This window comes from Nestor notabilis, unplaced genomic scaffold (genome assembly GCF_000696875.1).
Source record: "Nestor notabilis isolate BGI_N333 unplaced genomic scaffold, ASM69687v1 scaffold4986, whole genome shotgun sequence".
Taxonomy (NCBI): domain Eukaryota; kingdom Metazoa; phylum Chordata; class Aves; order Psittaciformes; family Psittacidae; genus Nestor; species Nestor notabilis.
In genome coordinates this window covers 30,051-45,227 of record NW_009932234.1, presented here as the reverse complement: position 1 = coordinate 45,227, position 15,177 = coordinate 30,051, and the positions used below count along the sequence as shown (strand labels likewise).

Genomic DNA, 15,177 nt, shown 5'->3' with positions numbered 1-15,177 from the left:
AGCAGCAAGGTAGACTTCCCCAGCCCAACTAAAACCAGATAGATTTGTTCTCACTGGAACATGGATTTCCTTTGGGAGGGAAGGGGAAGGCTAAGGTGCATTTTGGTTGTTTGGGTTTTTTTGCATAGCCTTGGTTGGCTTTTTAAAAGTTCTAGCCCTGAGTTTCCTGTTCTGAATCCAATTTTCCCAAGGCACAAGAAGTGACTTACCTAGAAATCATAAAGGCTGTCACAAAGCTCAACAGCCAGGATTAGAACCATATTTTCTACTATCTTTTTCCTTCAAGTCAGTGCAAAATATTACCAAAAAGCATTACTGCCAAATGACACTAGGGCTTAGGAGGTATATGCACAGGAGCCCATCTAGATACACTTATCAATGTCAGGTGTATCTGCACAGCATGATAATAGATGTCTGGGCAAGTAACAAATACAAAGCAAAAAAGGTTCATCTGTCTCCAGTGTATTTTAGTAAATGAAATAAAGGTATGTGTTGGCTTTCAGCAGCGGTTAACCTTCCCCCTGACATGATGCAAGGTCTCTTTGCAGGGATGCTAAGCAGAAGATTTGCTAAATGCCATATCTGGGATAACTCTGGAGACTGCAGGTCCATTGCCTGCTTATATAAAGCTTCCCAGGAGTCAGGCTGATACCTTCAGGCTGCTCCAAAAACACTGAGGGTTAATCTCATTTCTTGGACCATGAAATAAGCTGCAGTCTAAGGGTTACAGCTGATGCATGAGACACTATCACCAGCTTGCTAAGTGGCTGCTGCTCCCAAGGTCTGTTACGTACTTCGTAGCTTTTGTGCCTGCTAGAGACTCAGCTGAACGATGCTGCTTTCTGGTAGGGGACACTATGCCTGATGTCACCTTCCCCACTGCCTACCTTCCACCACCCATACAAGTGCACAGTGATCACCTTAGCCTGCATTTTGGGATAGGAGGGGTTTTGTATAGCATTTGGGTTTCACAAAAGAGAGCTGAAAAGCTGGTCAAACAACTTTTTCCTGGAACACATCCCTGCAGGTCCCACACACACTCGTAGTGAGGTAGCTGTTTCTGCTAAGGCAAAGAAGTACATGTTTAGAGAGCTTTGGCTGTCAGCAGAACTGGTATTTTCAGCTTTGGTGGAAACTAATAAAGCTAGGAAGGTCTGAGGTGCTGCTCAGAGAGTACCTGCCAGATGCTGGACTTTAAAACTGATGCCAAGTTTTTAATCTCTTTGAATTCTCAGAATCAAAGTGCCAGCAACTGGGCAGTCCTGGGCTGTAGGCACAGTACAGGTGTGAACACGTTAAGTTTCAAGCTGTTGGGAGCTGATTCTCCTTGTGAGCACTAGACAGGGAATTACTGCCACTCACTTGTCATCACCAGTATGAAAAGTGGGTGTAATATTTCCCTGGTTCAACTAAATAGCAGGAGCCCAAGGTCACTACCTTTTCTTTGTAAAATGGGTCCATTCCATTTTAAGTGCTTCCCTTTGTTTCCTGCGCAGACTGGTGACATGGAAACAATGCCATCTCCTGCCACGAAATGACAGCTTGCTCCAGCCCTTTCATAACAGAAGTCCTTGAGGCTTGCATCAAGGGAGCTTGATGAAGTTAGTAATCACTGCAGCACACGGAAAGCATTTATACCGTGTGACCTTTTGTACCTAAAGAGTTATACTGGCTCTGCCTCTAAAGCAGATCTACACATACGACTTTCTCCCAGCACTGAGGGAGGAGAAACTGAGGCAGTAAAATCCTGTAAGCCAGCAGTTTATTCAAGAAGGGATGCTGAGAGCACTCGAAGGCTCAAAGCTTATAGTATTTTACCTGTAGTTTGCAGCACATGAAACAGAGGATAGGATTTTCATTAAACCCTAGCATTTTTAGCAACACAAACTATCTTTTGCCAAGTCACACTGATAGCCCTGCGCAAGTTCTTTTCGAGAGTTGTTACTACACAAGAACTGTGTGCACAACTCTTGGTGATTCACTACCTGTTACTTGTTGCTGTAGTGGGAGCAGCTCTGAAAGAGGCTGGAAAGAAACTTCCAGTCCTAGGACCATTCCTAAGACCCCTTCTGAGGTCTTCTGTCCTATTCTTCTTCGGCAGTCACCTCACTCACATATAGTGATAGCACTGGGCATGACCCCTGGTTAATGATATGTCTCCAAAAGCTGAAGAAATAATTTCTGCCAGGTCTGCCTATGCAAAACGCCTTTGGGAGAGGGGTATTTGTGACTCAGGGTTCCCTGCTCACAAGTGTGCCTGGGGGAATCCCAAACCTTTTCTTCAGTACTTCACATCTCGGGCTACAAGCTACCTGGGAATAAATACCAAGTAATATTCCTTTTCATTCTAAGAGCAGTCTCTAGTTTTAATTACCTTCTCTGTTCCTTTGGTAGCAGCATCTCATGGGGAGTGCCTTCTTCTGCAGTTGGGAAATTGGGAAACAGAAATATGACACAATTACCTTCAATTACCAAAACTATAACTTTTATGGAAGAAAAGTGAAAATTTGACTTAGTCCAGATCTGAAGCAGTGAGAGACACACAGTGAGATTATAGGGGAGTTTTCAGTGATCAAGGCTCACCCATGGCCTTCAGAGAGCAGAAATAACCATGTTACTGCCTTTCCTCCCAGCTTCACAGCAGTTTATATCCTTTAATCTCACACACTGAATCCTCTGTTTCCTTGGGCTTTGGAGATTCAACAACCCCCATGTGCAGTTAGCACAGAGCAGGATTCCCCTGCTACTTGCTGGTTTGATCCTGGCCACAGCCATAAATGACCCCGCTGCCTCTGCATACACAACACGTACGTCGATCAGATACAGATTCAAAAGTGCGACACAGCTCCACCCGTGCTGTCTGCAGAAGACAAACTCATCCACAGCAATGAAAAGTGCAATGATAAATCAGTGTTTGCCACTTGATCCCAGGTGATGTTTCTTAGCACCCCTTGGCACATCCCTGCTGGCACACCAGCCTCACCCCCCAAAAGCTATTGAGATGCTTGTTTTTCCGAGTCCAAGTCTCCTTTTGGTCTCCAAGGCTCTTCTACTTGTGTTTCCAGAGAGATTAATCTGTCCTGTGCACACCGAAGTTCTGCAGGGCCCGTCGAAGGAGCTCCGGTATCCCTCTAAAACATTCCAAGTTTGTTTTCTTGCCATCCCTTCTCTTTGAATGTATGGCCCCCAACAGGCCAATACTGGCTGCATGTCTTGCAGGTGACATTTGTTGTTCAACCTGGAGCATCATGCCCTTATTTTTATTTGAATGATCCTTCTCCTGTCCCATAGTACACAAGGACACCCAGTGGTTTTGCACTTGAACTCCATCTGGTGCATCTTGGCTGCGTGTAGCAACGCTTCAGTGCCCATCCCCGCTGTGTAAGTCCTCCAGCAGGTCAAGACATCACCATGTCCCAGCGCTGACTCATGGCTGTGCTCTCACAAGGATTGATGACAAGCTCTTTGGTACTCTCATTCGTGTCCCCAATCGTCTCAGTGTCCAAACAGAAGCGTGAAGCTATGTGTTCAATGTGTGACCCAACTTTACCCCATCGCTGAGGAGAGACATACAAGAGGAGAAACAGGGGTAAACAAGTTTCCTCCTCATGCCTTTACTATGCTGTTCCACCATCAAGAGGACAGATGTCACTAAGCTTTTGTGGCCTGATGCAGGGAAGTACAGGGTCCCCAGTCCCACATTGAGCAGAGCACACACTCAGCATTTCTCCCATCAGAAGCACACTCATTTAAGCTCAGCCTTTGCTTGGCTTCAGGAAGATAATATATTACTAACAGCTTTTTCCCCAGGTCGCTGGTTCAAATGCCAGCTCAATGATTAATTGCAGAGAAATGTTAGCATCTGCTGGCTGACTGGCAGCCTGTGTGAACTAAATTGCCAGTTTTGGTTTGACTTCTGCAGATAAGTATCCAGATCACCACCCGCACTAATAGACATCCTTATCAACACACTCATTTAAGAGGCAAAGGGCTGAACAGGCCAGAGTCTGTACTCCCAGATCGACTGTACCTACCGGATGAAGTCGGAGCACACGGGCCATTTGATGTGCAGTAATACTATACTGAAAGAAAGGGAACTGCAAGGAAAATGGGGGATGAATGAAATGGCTCACCTGCTTGTTGTCACCTTCTTTGCATGGTGACAGCAGCACTTGGGAACCAGGGAAGAGGGTGTACACAGACAAGCACAGCTGTTGCTGGCGGACGTGGTGGTTGTATGTGTATGTCCATTCCTGCAAAGAGGAAGGAAAAGAAAGAAGGTGAGACATCAAGGTTCATTCTTGGTATTCTTTTACCTGGAAAGCAAACACTTCAGCTTGTTGGATGCTGTCCCCTCTGAAACCAAGCACAAACCTCAGTGACTTCAAGAGGCACCTGCACGGGTCAATAGGATGTTTCAAGCCTCCCAAAAACTGTCACTGAGGGACTGCATGTACCAAAAAAAGTGTATTCAAAAGCTGCTGGAAGAAAATGATTCATGAGGCAAAGGATTTCATAGCCAGAACTGGGCTATGGTTGGGGAACAAGTGGATGGAAAAACCATCCGCAAAAGAGGGACAGCAATACTACTAACCACACAATATGCTATCCTCTTTTTCAAGGAAGAGCAGCAGAAATGCTTTGTAGCTGGCAGCAGGAGAGAGGAGGTGATATATAGCAAAGGTTTGCAACTCCCAGGAGTCTGCTCCCAGATATCCCAAGAATCAGGGGTAAAACTCTGCTTTATGTCAAAGGAATGGGACCAAACTCTAAACATTTGCAGTACTGGTTTGCTATGACCACTGGGCTGTCTTGGAGGCTTTTATTTCTCATGCTGCTTTTCATGGTCACTTTCTCTATCAGCTCCTCAGCCCAAGAAATGAACTTTGGAGGAGCAGAGACTCTTTTTCCTGTGTAAAGCTTACCATACAACAGGGGCTGTCTGGGATTATCCTTTTTTTCACCCACAGATGTTTTACTCACGAGAAAAAGAGAAGTAGCTGATAGATTGACCAGGATTTCCAAATGTGCTGGACAAAGCATCACCCATGTACAGATACACTGATTGGCCCAGGATTATTTCCCAGAAGCTTACTCCAATGTTTATTCCAGTTGTATGTTTTCTATCATTCCCCTGTGCTCATATTACTCAAAAGCACCTCCTGAGGATCCCGGACTGCCCAGGCAGGGGTTATCTCCCTGCTATCTGTGTGTGTACAGGAGTGAAGTGAGCAGGGATGTTGGCAATGGAGGGGAAGGCAGCAGTTAGTCCGGGTCTGGAAAAATGAAGGGTAAAAGATGTTCCTGGGAGACTGCAACCTCATCTGAGTGCCAGAGGGGGAAGTGAAGAATGGCTGCCCTGATCGCAGAGCTGGGATGCCTGCAGCTCCCCTGACTGAGTGGTGGAGGCTTCGGGTTGCATTAGCATGAGTTATTAGAGCAGGGAAACACTTCCACCCCTTTGGTATTTGTCACCGTCAGCAGCTCTAACTCTTCTCTCTGACTTCAAAACAGACAGCTGCAGGCATTGAATTCTTAGGAATAAAAATCCCACTTCATTCGAGCTCTTAGGCTCCTAGAAGAGAAAACACACTTTCGCACAGCAGACCCAGATCCACAAGGACTTCACACTGTGATCCTCACACCCTGCGCTTCTTAGCATACTGCTCCCTACCAGCTAATGGAAATCAAACCTGGTTTTTCCAACAGCCTGCCCAGGATTTCAGCATGTAACAAGCACCCGTTTTCAAAGTCACAGTCTGCACTCAAAGGGCCTTCTGGCAACTACTTCTTTGTCAGATGGAGCAGGGTTTACCTGATCCTACAGTGAACAAGTTCCAGTCATCCCAACCACGCACACTGTCGGCTGCTGTGTAAACCACCAGCCTGGGAAATCAGGTGCCAAATTAGTCCTGCATCTGTGAAGAACCAAGCCCTACAGGGCAAGCTCCAACATCTGTTCTTGGCGCCCGTGCTGCTACAAGCTGCTTTGAAAACCTGCTTTACATTTTTAACCAATTGTTCATCATTGTAGTTGAGGACAGGGCTGGAGCTGCACCCATGGGGCTCCTCAGCAGCAGCAAGTTAATCCTGTAACTCATGTATATGTTGAATCCCCCAACTAAATCAGGCCAGGATCTGTTTAAGCCTTCCCAGTATCCATATCCTCTCAAGGCAGGACCATCCTCTCACTCAGCAAAGCGCCATGGGATACACAGGGTGTTGGTAACCATCTTTCCTAAACTGTTGTGTTCATTATAAGAAGTGAAGCCTTCAGAGCTAGATATATGCATCAGTTCAATAGCTGACATTGGATCCTCCCCTCTGGCCCCAAGGCTGTCCTGCTACTGTCTTTATCTAAACTGACAGATTTTCACACAGTTCTATTTTGACAGAATAGCTTTTTATGGAAGCCAGTCGTGTTGAAAATGTTTTATCCAGTTCTAATCATGCCTTGTCTCTTTTCAGCCCTAGATGAAAGCCAAAGAAAATGATGCAGAAAATGAGGAAATTTGAGGGGGGTGGGAAGAAGTCCCTTGAACGCCACAGAACCCATGAGAAGCTTTGAGTTAAAAACCAGGCAAATGGGCATGCAAATGTTTATCTTACCCCATCTCTTCCCTTATTTGTATCAGTTGGGATGACAATTCCTGCTTTTTTTCCCATGAGAAACTACTTTATCTTCTAGACCCTGGCACAGGGAACACTCACGTGGCCAGCAGGGAAGTAACAACAGCAGAACTTTGCACCCCAGAGGTTGTAGTGAGCCAGGCAGCCCAAGGTACTCCTAAGTGCAGAGATCCTCAAATAGCTAACATGGCTTCAGGGCTGCAGGCTGGCCTGAAGAGATGCCAATGGGCTTTAGAGCACCAAGGAAACCAGATGCATGAGGCGAAAGTGCAATCAGAATTGCCTGCCTTTTCAAAGGCAAAGATGAAGTGCTGGTGGAGCAGGGAGGAAGAGCGTAGACAGCTACACGCCACAACCAGCAATTCCCATTCTCCAAAGCCTTGGATAACACTAAAGCCCCATCTGAGGCTTGTGACTGTTTTTCAAGGCTTTAGCATCATTTGAGCAGGCATCTGTCACTGTTACTCAGCATCACTGCGAATTGAGGAAATCATTTTAAAATGTGACCTGCAGCTTGGGGTAGCCTGGCTGGCAGAAGGAGAAAGAGCCCCTCAGCCTAGCAAGGAGCAGCCCCATGGGAGCCCAGTGTTACGTGACAGCACCGTACATGCTCTGCTGCTGTGCGAGAGGTCAGCTGTACCCTAAAGCTGGGGTAGCAGCTAGAGGAAGAAGCCAGAAACAACCTCAGCCCTCAATTATCTTTGTAAAATCACAGCGAAGGATTTCCCAAGGCGTACGAATGCACGGGTCACCTAAGGATACCAGAGTGCTTCACTCATCAAAGGGCCCTGGGATGGAACTAGCACTTAGACACATCTCAGGAGAGGGAAAGCCAAGTACAAACAGTGACCATGGCCGCCTGGATGCAGAGGTGACACTGCTGCCAGCCAGCCCCTCTGCTCTGCTGGCTCAGCCTGGCTCCTGCAGTTCCAGCCACCCTACAGCTAGGGCAGGATGTGTCTGTGGGGGAGAAGAACAAAGACTTTTTTGGGGGAGGAAGGTCAGAAGAGAATGTTTATGGTTGAGATGTCTCAGGAGGGACCTGTCAGGTTAGTTGGGATAGATGCTAAAGAAAGTGCAGATCTAGCCAGCCCACTGAGCCCTCTCAAGCCAACTGGGGTAAGCTTCAATGCCACATCAGGCAGATTAAGACATTGCATTTCCTTCACAGTAAGAGTCAAGGACATGTCACCAAAATGCAGTGGCAGCCACTTAGCTCAAAGGCCCAGATATTTTGGGGTGCAGGCTTAGGAAATGGATGCTGCAACCTTCCCACTGTTCCCTCGCTTGTCTAGGAGATGACTAAACTTTACATTGACCTTGTGGCTACTGCTAACATGTGTGTGAGTATCCAGGACAAAGTGTCTTTTTTACCTGAAGTATGTCAGGTTTCCCAAAACTGCTAATGATATTTAAATAAGTCCCAGAGTCAGATGTCTATTCCAAAGATCTATGGACGGATACCAACTGACACTTAGTTTGGAAAAAACCCAACCACTCACGTCTTCATCGGATAGACCAGGACAAAACTATGATCAGTTATTTTCCCTCAGATGCATTTCTCCTGTGAAAAACTAAATCAGTCAGTTCATTCAGCAAATGAGACATAGAGTACCAAGGCTCCTGTGGGCAGGGGCACAAGCAGAGCCCGCTGTGCCCTGGAGATGGGCAATACTGCACAAATATCTCTGCCAGCTGCTACCTCAAGAGCAGGTCCCCCTGACAGCCCCCTTGGCGGACAGAGCCTGCCCTGGCTGCTACCAGACCTTTGGAGAAAAAAGAGCCAAGTGGATCCCAGGGTTGAGAAGACAGAGCTCTCCTACACAAAGATAAAGGGTATTCTTGTGCCTCAGTGCCCCTTTTGGTAGTTTAGGGCTAACAGCAGACACCAGCACAGAGGGTTTGTGAGATCTGCTAAGGGCGTATTTACGCCCGATTTCACTGCAATGAACTCTTCTCAATTTACCCAAAGTAGGGATGTGTCCAGACAACACACCCTTCCCCTGCACTACAGATAAGAAAACACTAAAATAAAGAGAAATTGTTTGCCATCTAACAGGTCCGGTTCCTCTCTCTTCAGGCATGGTGATGTATGGCACCTCAGATCTTCCCACATACAGTCCCAGCCTTCATGCATGTAACGTTGGTAAAGGGCTTGGGGAGTCTAGTATGAAGGCAGTTACAGAAGGGCAATCAGGCAACCAAATCAATGCTGCTAACACTGATAATAAAGGATCTGGATGCCCAGGATATTTCCACAGTATTTATTTTATGCCAGGAAAGCACAGCTTTGATTTAGCTAAGCTATTTTTCAAATAATGGAGCTTAGGGTAAACAAGATGTCACTTCAGTATGTTGAAAGTGAAGATTATTGCTCTATTCTGGCATACCACATATGAAACTAAGTGGCATTCAGTATTGCTACATAACCTGTCCTACACAGCCTGGTGATTCTAACCCCCATGTCACCTGCACATTCAGGTGGTCTTGTAACAACTGTATAACTAAAGTATAAATTTCTATTCACAATGAAAATTTAATTATCCTGGTTCCATCTGAAATATTCTCCATGGGTGCAAATAACAGAGAACTACCCTAGAAAGACAGTGAAAGATAAAGGGAAAAGGTTTTTCTCTATTCCTGCCTGTGTATTGAGCAATTCAGCTGTGTACTGTAGCTATTCAGCAATCTGTTTGTAGTGCATTTTTCTGTTCCCCTGCAGAGTTAGTCCTGGGTGTGCACAAGAAATGGGGTTGCCATCCAACTGAAATGTTGACCTATTGAAAACTGCTGTGGAACCAGAATGGGAAGATGAAAATTTCATGGCATGAAAGACTAAAAAAAATTTACTGTACGGAAATGTCAAAACAAAATGGATTTCATTTTAAAGTATAACATCAAATTTCTGTTTTAGAAAGACCAATACATTTAATTTCAAAACGCTACCTTGCAGCAGCATTTTCCATTCTGTTTTTCCCAGATTCGTTTTTGTAAACAGCCAATTAATTGAAAGTTGCAATTGTCACTAAAACTTCCTCTTTTTTTTCCCTCAGGAGAGTTTGCCCTGTGAAACATGATGACCTGCTCTCATCAGCTCACTTCTCTTGCTGTTTTACTGTGTAAAAAGTCCATGTAGCAGTGGAAGAAAGAAAAAGAATCCTAAAATGTGGAAACCAACCCTAAATATTCTATGAATCTATAGTTGTAACTGTGCAGTACTTGCAGTTATGTTCACCCCATAGTGAATACAACTGCAAGTACCACACAGTTACATATAAATGAGGGTGGTAAAATACTGGCACAGGTGTCCCAGAGAGGTGGTGGAAGTGCCAACCCTGGAGACATTCAAAGCCAGGCTGGATGTAATTCTGGGCAACCTGATCTAGTTGAAGATGTCCCTGCTCATTGCCGGGCTGGATGAGCTTTGAAGGTCCCTTCCAACCTAAACTGTTCTGTGATTCTATTTTCTGACCTAAGATTCAAGTAGTCATTGTTGATTTTACCACACTGTGAAGCAAATATTATTTTCCTGACTAAAGACAGGCATCCAACTGCATGCAAAAGAGATGCGCATAATGACATGCTTCATTTGCACATACAAATTAGGGGCATTTTCAGCAGCATCTCCATTCTGGGCCTTTTATATGTGTAGCTACCTGGTTTGAATGTGTAACCATGAGGGTTAAGGATGTACAGTCAAGTGAAAGCAAGCACACTGTTGCCTATTAAATTATTTCACAGTACCCCTGAAGAAGTGTGTGATTGTTATCCTCCCTGTTTTATAGATGGAAATGTGAGAGAACTTACTGACATGCCCAAAATCACAAAGGGAGTCTGAAGCAAAAGCAGGTTTTGAGGCTGTGCCTTCAGGGTCTTGCTTCAGCAACTCCACTGCAAGGCACATGTGCCTGCTCCTGGCTCTAACATTTCCAAGAATATGCTTTTGAGAACACCAATTCATATGGCTTTTCCTCATCTCAGTGAGACTGGAAAAAAAGACATCCTCCTCATTAAATTCCCACTAGCTTAATGGGCAATCTAATATTGAGAGAACGCAGACTATGAAGTTCTAAATACCATTGCAATTCAGAGCATTTCGAAAGAAATAAGCCTGAAAGATGAGAGGAAATTATAGTTCCCTTTGTCTTTCTCTGATCAATGCAGATGAATGGCACGTGTCGCTCCTGAGCAGCAGTAAGAGCTCAGCACAGGACAGCATAAACACAAGTGGTCCATCCCGTACTGTGGCTCCTGCACCAGTCCCTGCCCAGGGCCTCCACTGAGGTAAGAAGGACTTACCAGGATTTAACCACATGGTACCTTAGGAAAGTGGCTGGCAGAACAGCTAATCCTCCAACAGAGCTTTAGTGAACGTAGGAAATCACCTTGAAGCTGCCCCAGAGCCTTCTCTCCAGCTAGCAGCGTGAGGGTGTGCAACACGTCTTACCTGTGCCGTTGCTGCCGTGCCTTTGCTGCTGATACAAGGATTTAAGCTCAGGATGGGGAACTCTTGGGCTTCAGACTTGTGCGATTCCAGGCAGCTCTGCCTTTGCCTGATCATCCCAGTCTGATAGAGTGATTCCTCTGGAATCCTGTGGGAATAGCATGAAAACAACATCCCTACTCCCCCAGGCACATGGGTACTCAAAGTGAGGCTGAGTGGGGTAAGGAGGGTGCAGTGGCACCATTTCACCTTCAGAAAATGAGAGTGGCAAGTTCTATTACAATTCTGAACCACTGAGAGCTGGGACGCTGCAGAAGCAGCACTTGGAGATGGATGGCTGGCCTTTATAAGAGGCAGAAATAAATAACACTGCACAAGGCAAACAGAGGAGCAAGGAATAGATTGTGAGCAGGCTGAAGGTCAGCCTTCAGCTTAGAGAAGTGGAGAACTTTATAACAAACTGCTGCAGAACCCTGGCTTTCCCTGTGAATGCTGCTGCGCAATGCCACGCATGGCAAAAAAGCAAGTAAACAGCTGTATAACATTTTCACACTGTGATTCTGCACTCAGCCATTGCACCTGCGGGTTCCTGGAGGTATCTCCAAAATTACTGCACCCCTCCTGATGGAGGCTGGGGGAATGGATGCAATGGTTTCTGGAGTAATTTTGGTGACTAAAAGGGGTCTGTGCAAAAGTAACTGTGGAAGTGCATATTAAGCACAGCATTAGGCTAGGTGTAAGGCAAAGCCACCTGAATACAGGTCATAAAAAAATCCTTTTCACAAAGGAATAGTCTTGAGCACCACAGAACAGTTTGAAAGGACTGGAAATTAGGTGCTTGTTCTCTAAGCAAGAACCTTCCCTGTGAGGGTGCTGAGGTGCTGGCACAGGGTGCCCAGAGAAGCTGTGGCTGCCCCATCCCTGGCAGTGTTCAAGGCCAGGTTGGACAAGGGTTGGAGCAAGTGCAAAGTGCCCCTGCCCATGGCAGGGCTTTGGAACTAGATGAGCTTTAAAGTCCCTTCCAGCCCAAACCATTCTATGACTATATACTGAAACAACCCACAAGAGGCTATGGTGGATTTTCCACCTTGGAATACTTTCGTAAGGAAAACTGGCTACTCTCCTATGCTAGCTGTCCTGCAGCATGGGCAGGAGGATACCTGAGGAAGCCCCAAAAGCTAAGAGAAATAACTGGTGCTCTGCCCCTCACCAGCCTTACAGCAAAGAGGCAAGGATTCTATAGCACTGCTTAGGGAAAGCAAGATCATGAACGAACCATGTCACACTGTGAACAAACTGTGTTTAAAGCCAGCACAAAATTCACTATGCCCTTCTGTGAAGCCCAAGGGAGGAGGAGACTGTGTCTGGGGCAGGGGACTGGAGGTGCAGAGGAAAGCTCTGTGGGCAGGAGGGATGGGGCATCCCACTGTCCTGCTAGAGACTGGTGGAGATCACACATCCATACCGGAGTTCAGGATAAACGTTTTCCAGGTACCACTTGAAGCTGTGGCATTTCAGCCTCTTCCGCAGCTCCACTCTACTCTGGATGCTGTGGGAAGAAGATACCATAGAGGTACAATGGGGATCATGAAGGTGAGACCCAGCGCACCATAAAGAGAGGCTGAGAGATATCCAACAGATATTGCACAGACAGCAAACACAGGAGCATCAGCAGCTCTATTTTATTCTCTCTTCTGTGTGAGCTTGGGTGGTCCTTTTGATCTCAGTCTCTTTGGAAGTCTCACTTGGTAAAATGGCATGATGACACACTGCCATTTTAACAATGAGTCTGGAGTCTGGTGGATGAAAATGTTCATGGAAAAGCACAGCTGTTTAAAAATGGTTAGTAAAAAAAAGTATGCTATCTACTATATGCAATGAGCTTTAATTTAATATATTAATGCACTAGGAGATTAATATATTACATTTAAGTTTATAGGACTACAGAAGGCCTTGATTTCCAAGCACACCTTTAAGTCAGCACAAGCTAATCCCATTGTGAAATACTTCTTTCTCTCATTAACCAGGGCAAAACTTTTGCTGAGGGTTCCTGCTGTATAGTGATATTTTCCAAACTCCAGCTCCTCCCTGGGCCAGCCTCTAACCATGAAACTGTTCTGAGCTGGCATTTACAGAGCAGTAGGAAGCCTCCAGTACCTTCCCCTCGCATAGGCTATCTTCTCATACATTTAGCAGGACAGAGCTGTTACTTCATTCAGTGCTGATGGATGGGAAAAGGATATGGATTCAGTGCAAACAGGTTAGTCACCAGGACTTCAGTTTATTTATCCTGGAGATTGAAGAGTAGCCACAAGTAATTTGGGATTGGATTTGGAACCCCCTGTGGTTTAAAGGAAACTTTCTAAGGAAAAAAGAGCATATGAAAATGAGAAATTAACACAATCCTTTCAGTCCTCCTGACAGGGAGGTGTTCTGACTGTTCACAGCATAAATGGCAAACTCCCTGCATACAAAGCACTTGCTCCTTTCCAACAGAGCCTTAGTGGGTCCAAAATGTTAATGATTTTCCTGCCCCTTGGCTACCAGCAAGACCTCTGGACTCTCCTCACCAAACTCTTCCCTGAGTACTTTTCAGAGGTACTTGTACCTAATGCCAAGGGCAGGATACAAGCAGAGGGGGATTTCCCCCACCTTGATCCTGTTCACTCACTGGAATAAACTAGCCCAGCATACAAACTAGCTCTTTATATGTTTCATTGCTGCGCTCATAGCATCTGCCTACCATTAGCATTTAATTGAGCGTTACTACAGAAACAACACAGGCGGGTTTCCGCAGCAGGGCAACGTCACCGGGAACACACACTGCAGCAGGCAGGGGACAGGCAGGGACAGGCACTAAAGACACTTACTTTCCATAAGGCCTCCCCTGGGCTGCAGGACGAGCAGCGTAGTAGTACTGCTTGTAGTCATCCATCCACACCTCCGCGGTGCGCTTGGTGTTCCTGAAGGAGGCAACAAAGGGCAGATGAAACCAAGGAAGCCTCCAGGATGATGGATCGACTCATCCATCCCCCTCTCTTCCCATCCTCAGCTTAAGTCACTGGCTTCACCCAATCCACCTCTGGGCCACCCCACTCCTCAGTAGCAGAGAAGGTATTCCTTCTCCCCATTACTCCAGGGACCAAATGCAACAGGCCAAAATGTGCAAGAGGAATTCACTATTTCAGACTCAGCTGGATGCTTTGCTGGCTCAGAATTGAAGCTTCTTTTAAGCATCATCTCGCAGGCAGGTGTGCCTGGGGTTTTATTTAGTAGTTGGGATGGAGGTCTGAAAAGTGGTGCAAAACTTGACAAAGACTGAAGGCAAGTATTTCCTTTGCATCAGTTCTGAATGGACTCTCCTGCTTTGCACTGCTGGATTTCACTGAGGCAAATCTCAGCATTTAAATAAGAGAAACCATCCTGGCCATAGTGCTGTTGCATAAATGTCAGCCTTCCACATCAGCCAGGTTTCTGCAGAGGGTTTATGAACCTCGGGAAATCTTCTGTTGATTCAGATGGCTCCAACTCTCCTTGCAAACAGCTTTGTTGCTCCATGCCTATCTGCCTATCCCTGCTTGGGTCAGAGGAGTCCTACAACCTCCTGCACCAATGTAAGCTGCCTCCAAGCTATTGCTACCACACCTCTAAGCTGCAGGTGCCATGGGGCAGGCTCTGGATCCAACCAAGTCCCATGTGGCCAGAAAAGGAGACAGTCTGCATGTGAAGCCAGTACATCACTGGAGCCTGAGCTGTCTCTTGCACTGAGGCTGTGTGGAAAAACATCAGCATCTGGCAAAAAGATACTTTTTGCCAATATCTCTGTTTAAACAGAGGTACCACATAGCACCAGGTTGCCAGAAGCTGCTTCTCCTCTCAGTCTATATACTATAAGATTAAGTTCAAAGTTGATGGATACCATAAGGTTAATGAAATCCCAGCTCCTAATGCTTACAGATATGTTTCTCCAGACTGCTTTTGGGTCCCTTGCTGATTCATGGTGCTGCTTCTTTCTCTAAGGTCACTGCAATAGTCTTAAGCACTCTTGCTCAAGAGATGCCTAAATCACAGTGACTACATCTGTACCTAGCCTTCTCCAAACT

At 46.0% G+C, this 15,177-nt stretch overlaps 1 protein-coding gene across 1 annotated transcript in view; it reads right to left on the bottom strand.

The window, feature by feature from the left end:
* Positions 1-3,398: 3,398 nt before the first annotated feature.
* Positions 3,399-15,177, bottom strand: part of GALNT14 (polypeptide N-acetylgalactosaminyltransferase 14) — a gene marked incomplete at its 5' end in the record, with an annotated part of 38,201 nt that continues 26,422 nt past the window's right edge. The window contains 5 exons of the mRNA XM_010016265.1: positions 3,399-3,557; positions 4,134-4,253; positions 11,078-11,222; positions 12,540-12,623; positions 13,945-14,037. Of these exons, the coding sequence (XP_010014567.1) occupies positions 3,399-3,557; positions 4,134-4,253; positions 11,078-11,222; positions 12,540-12,623; positions 13,945-14,037 (601 nt within the window). The remainder of the gene's footprint in view (positions 3,558-4,133; positions 4,254-11,077; positions 11,223-12,539; positions 12,624-13,944; positions 14,038-15,177) is intronic.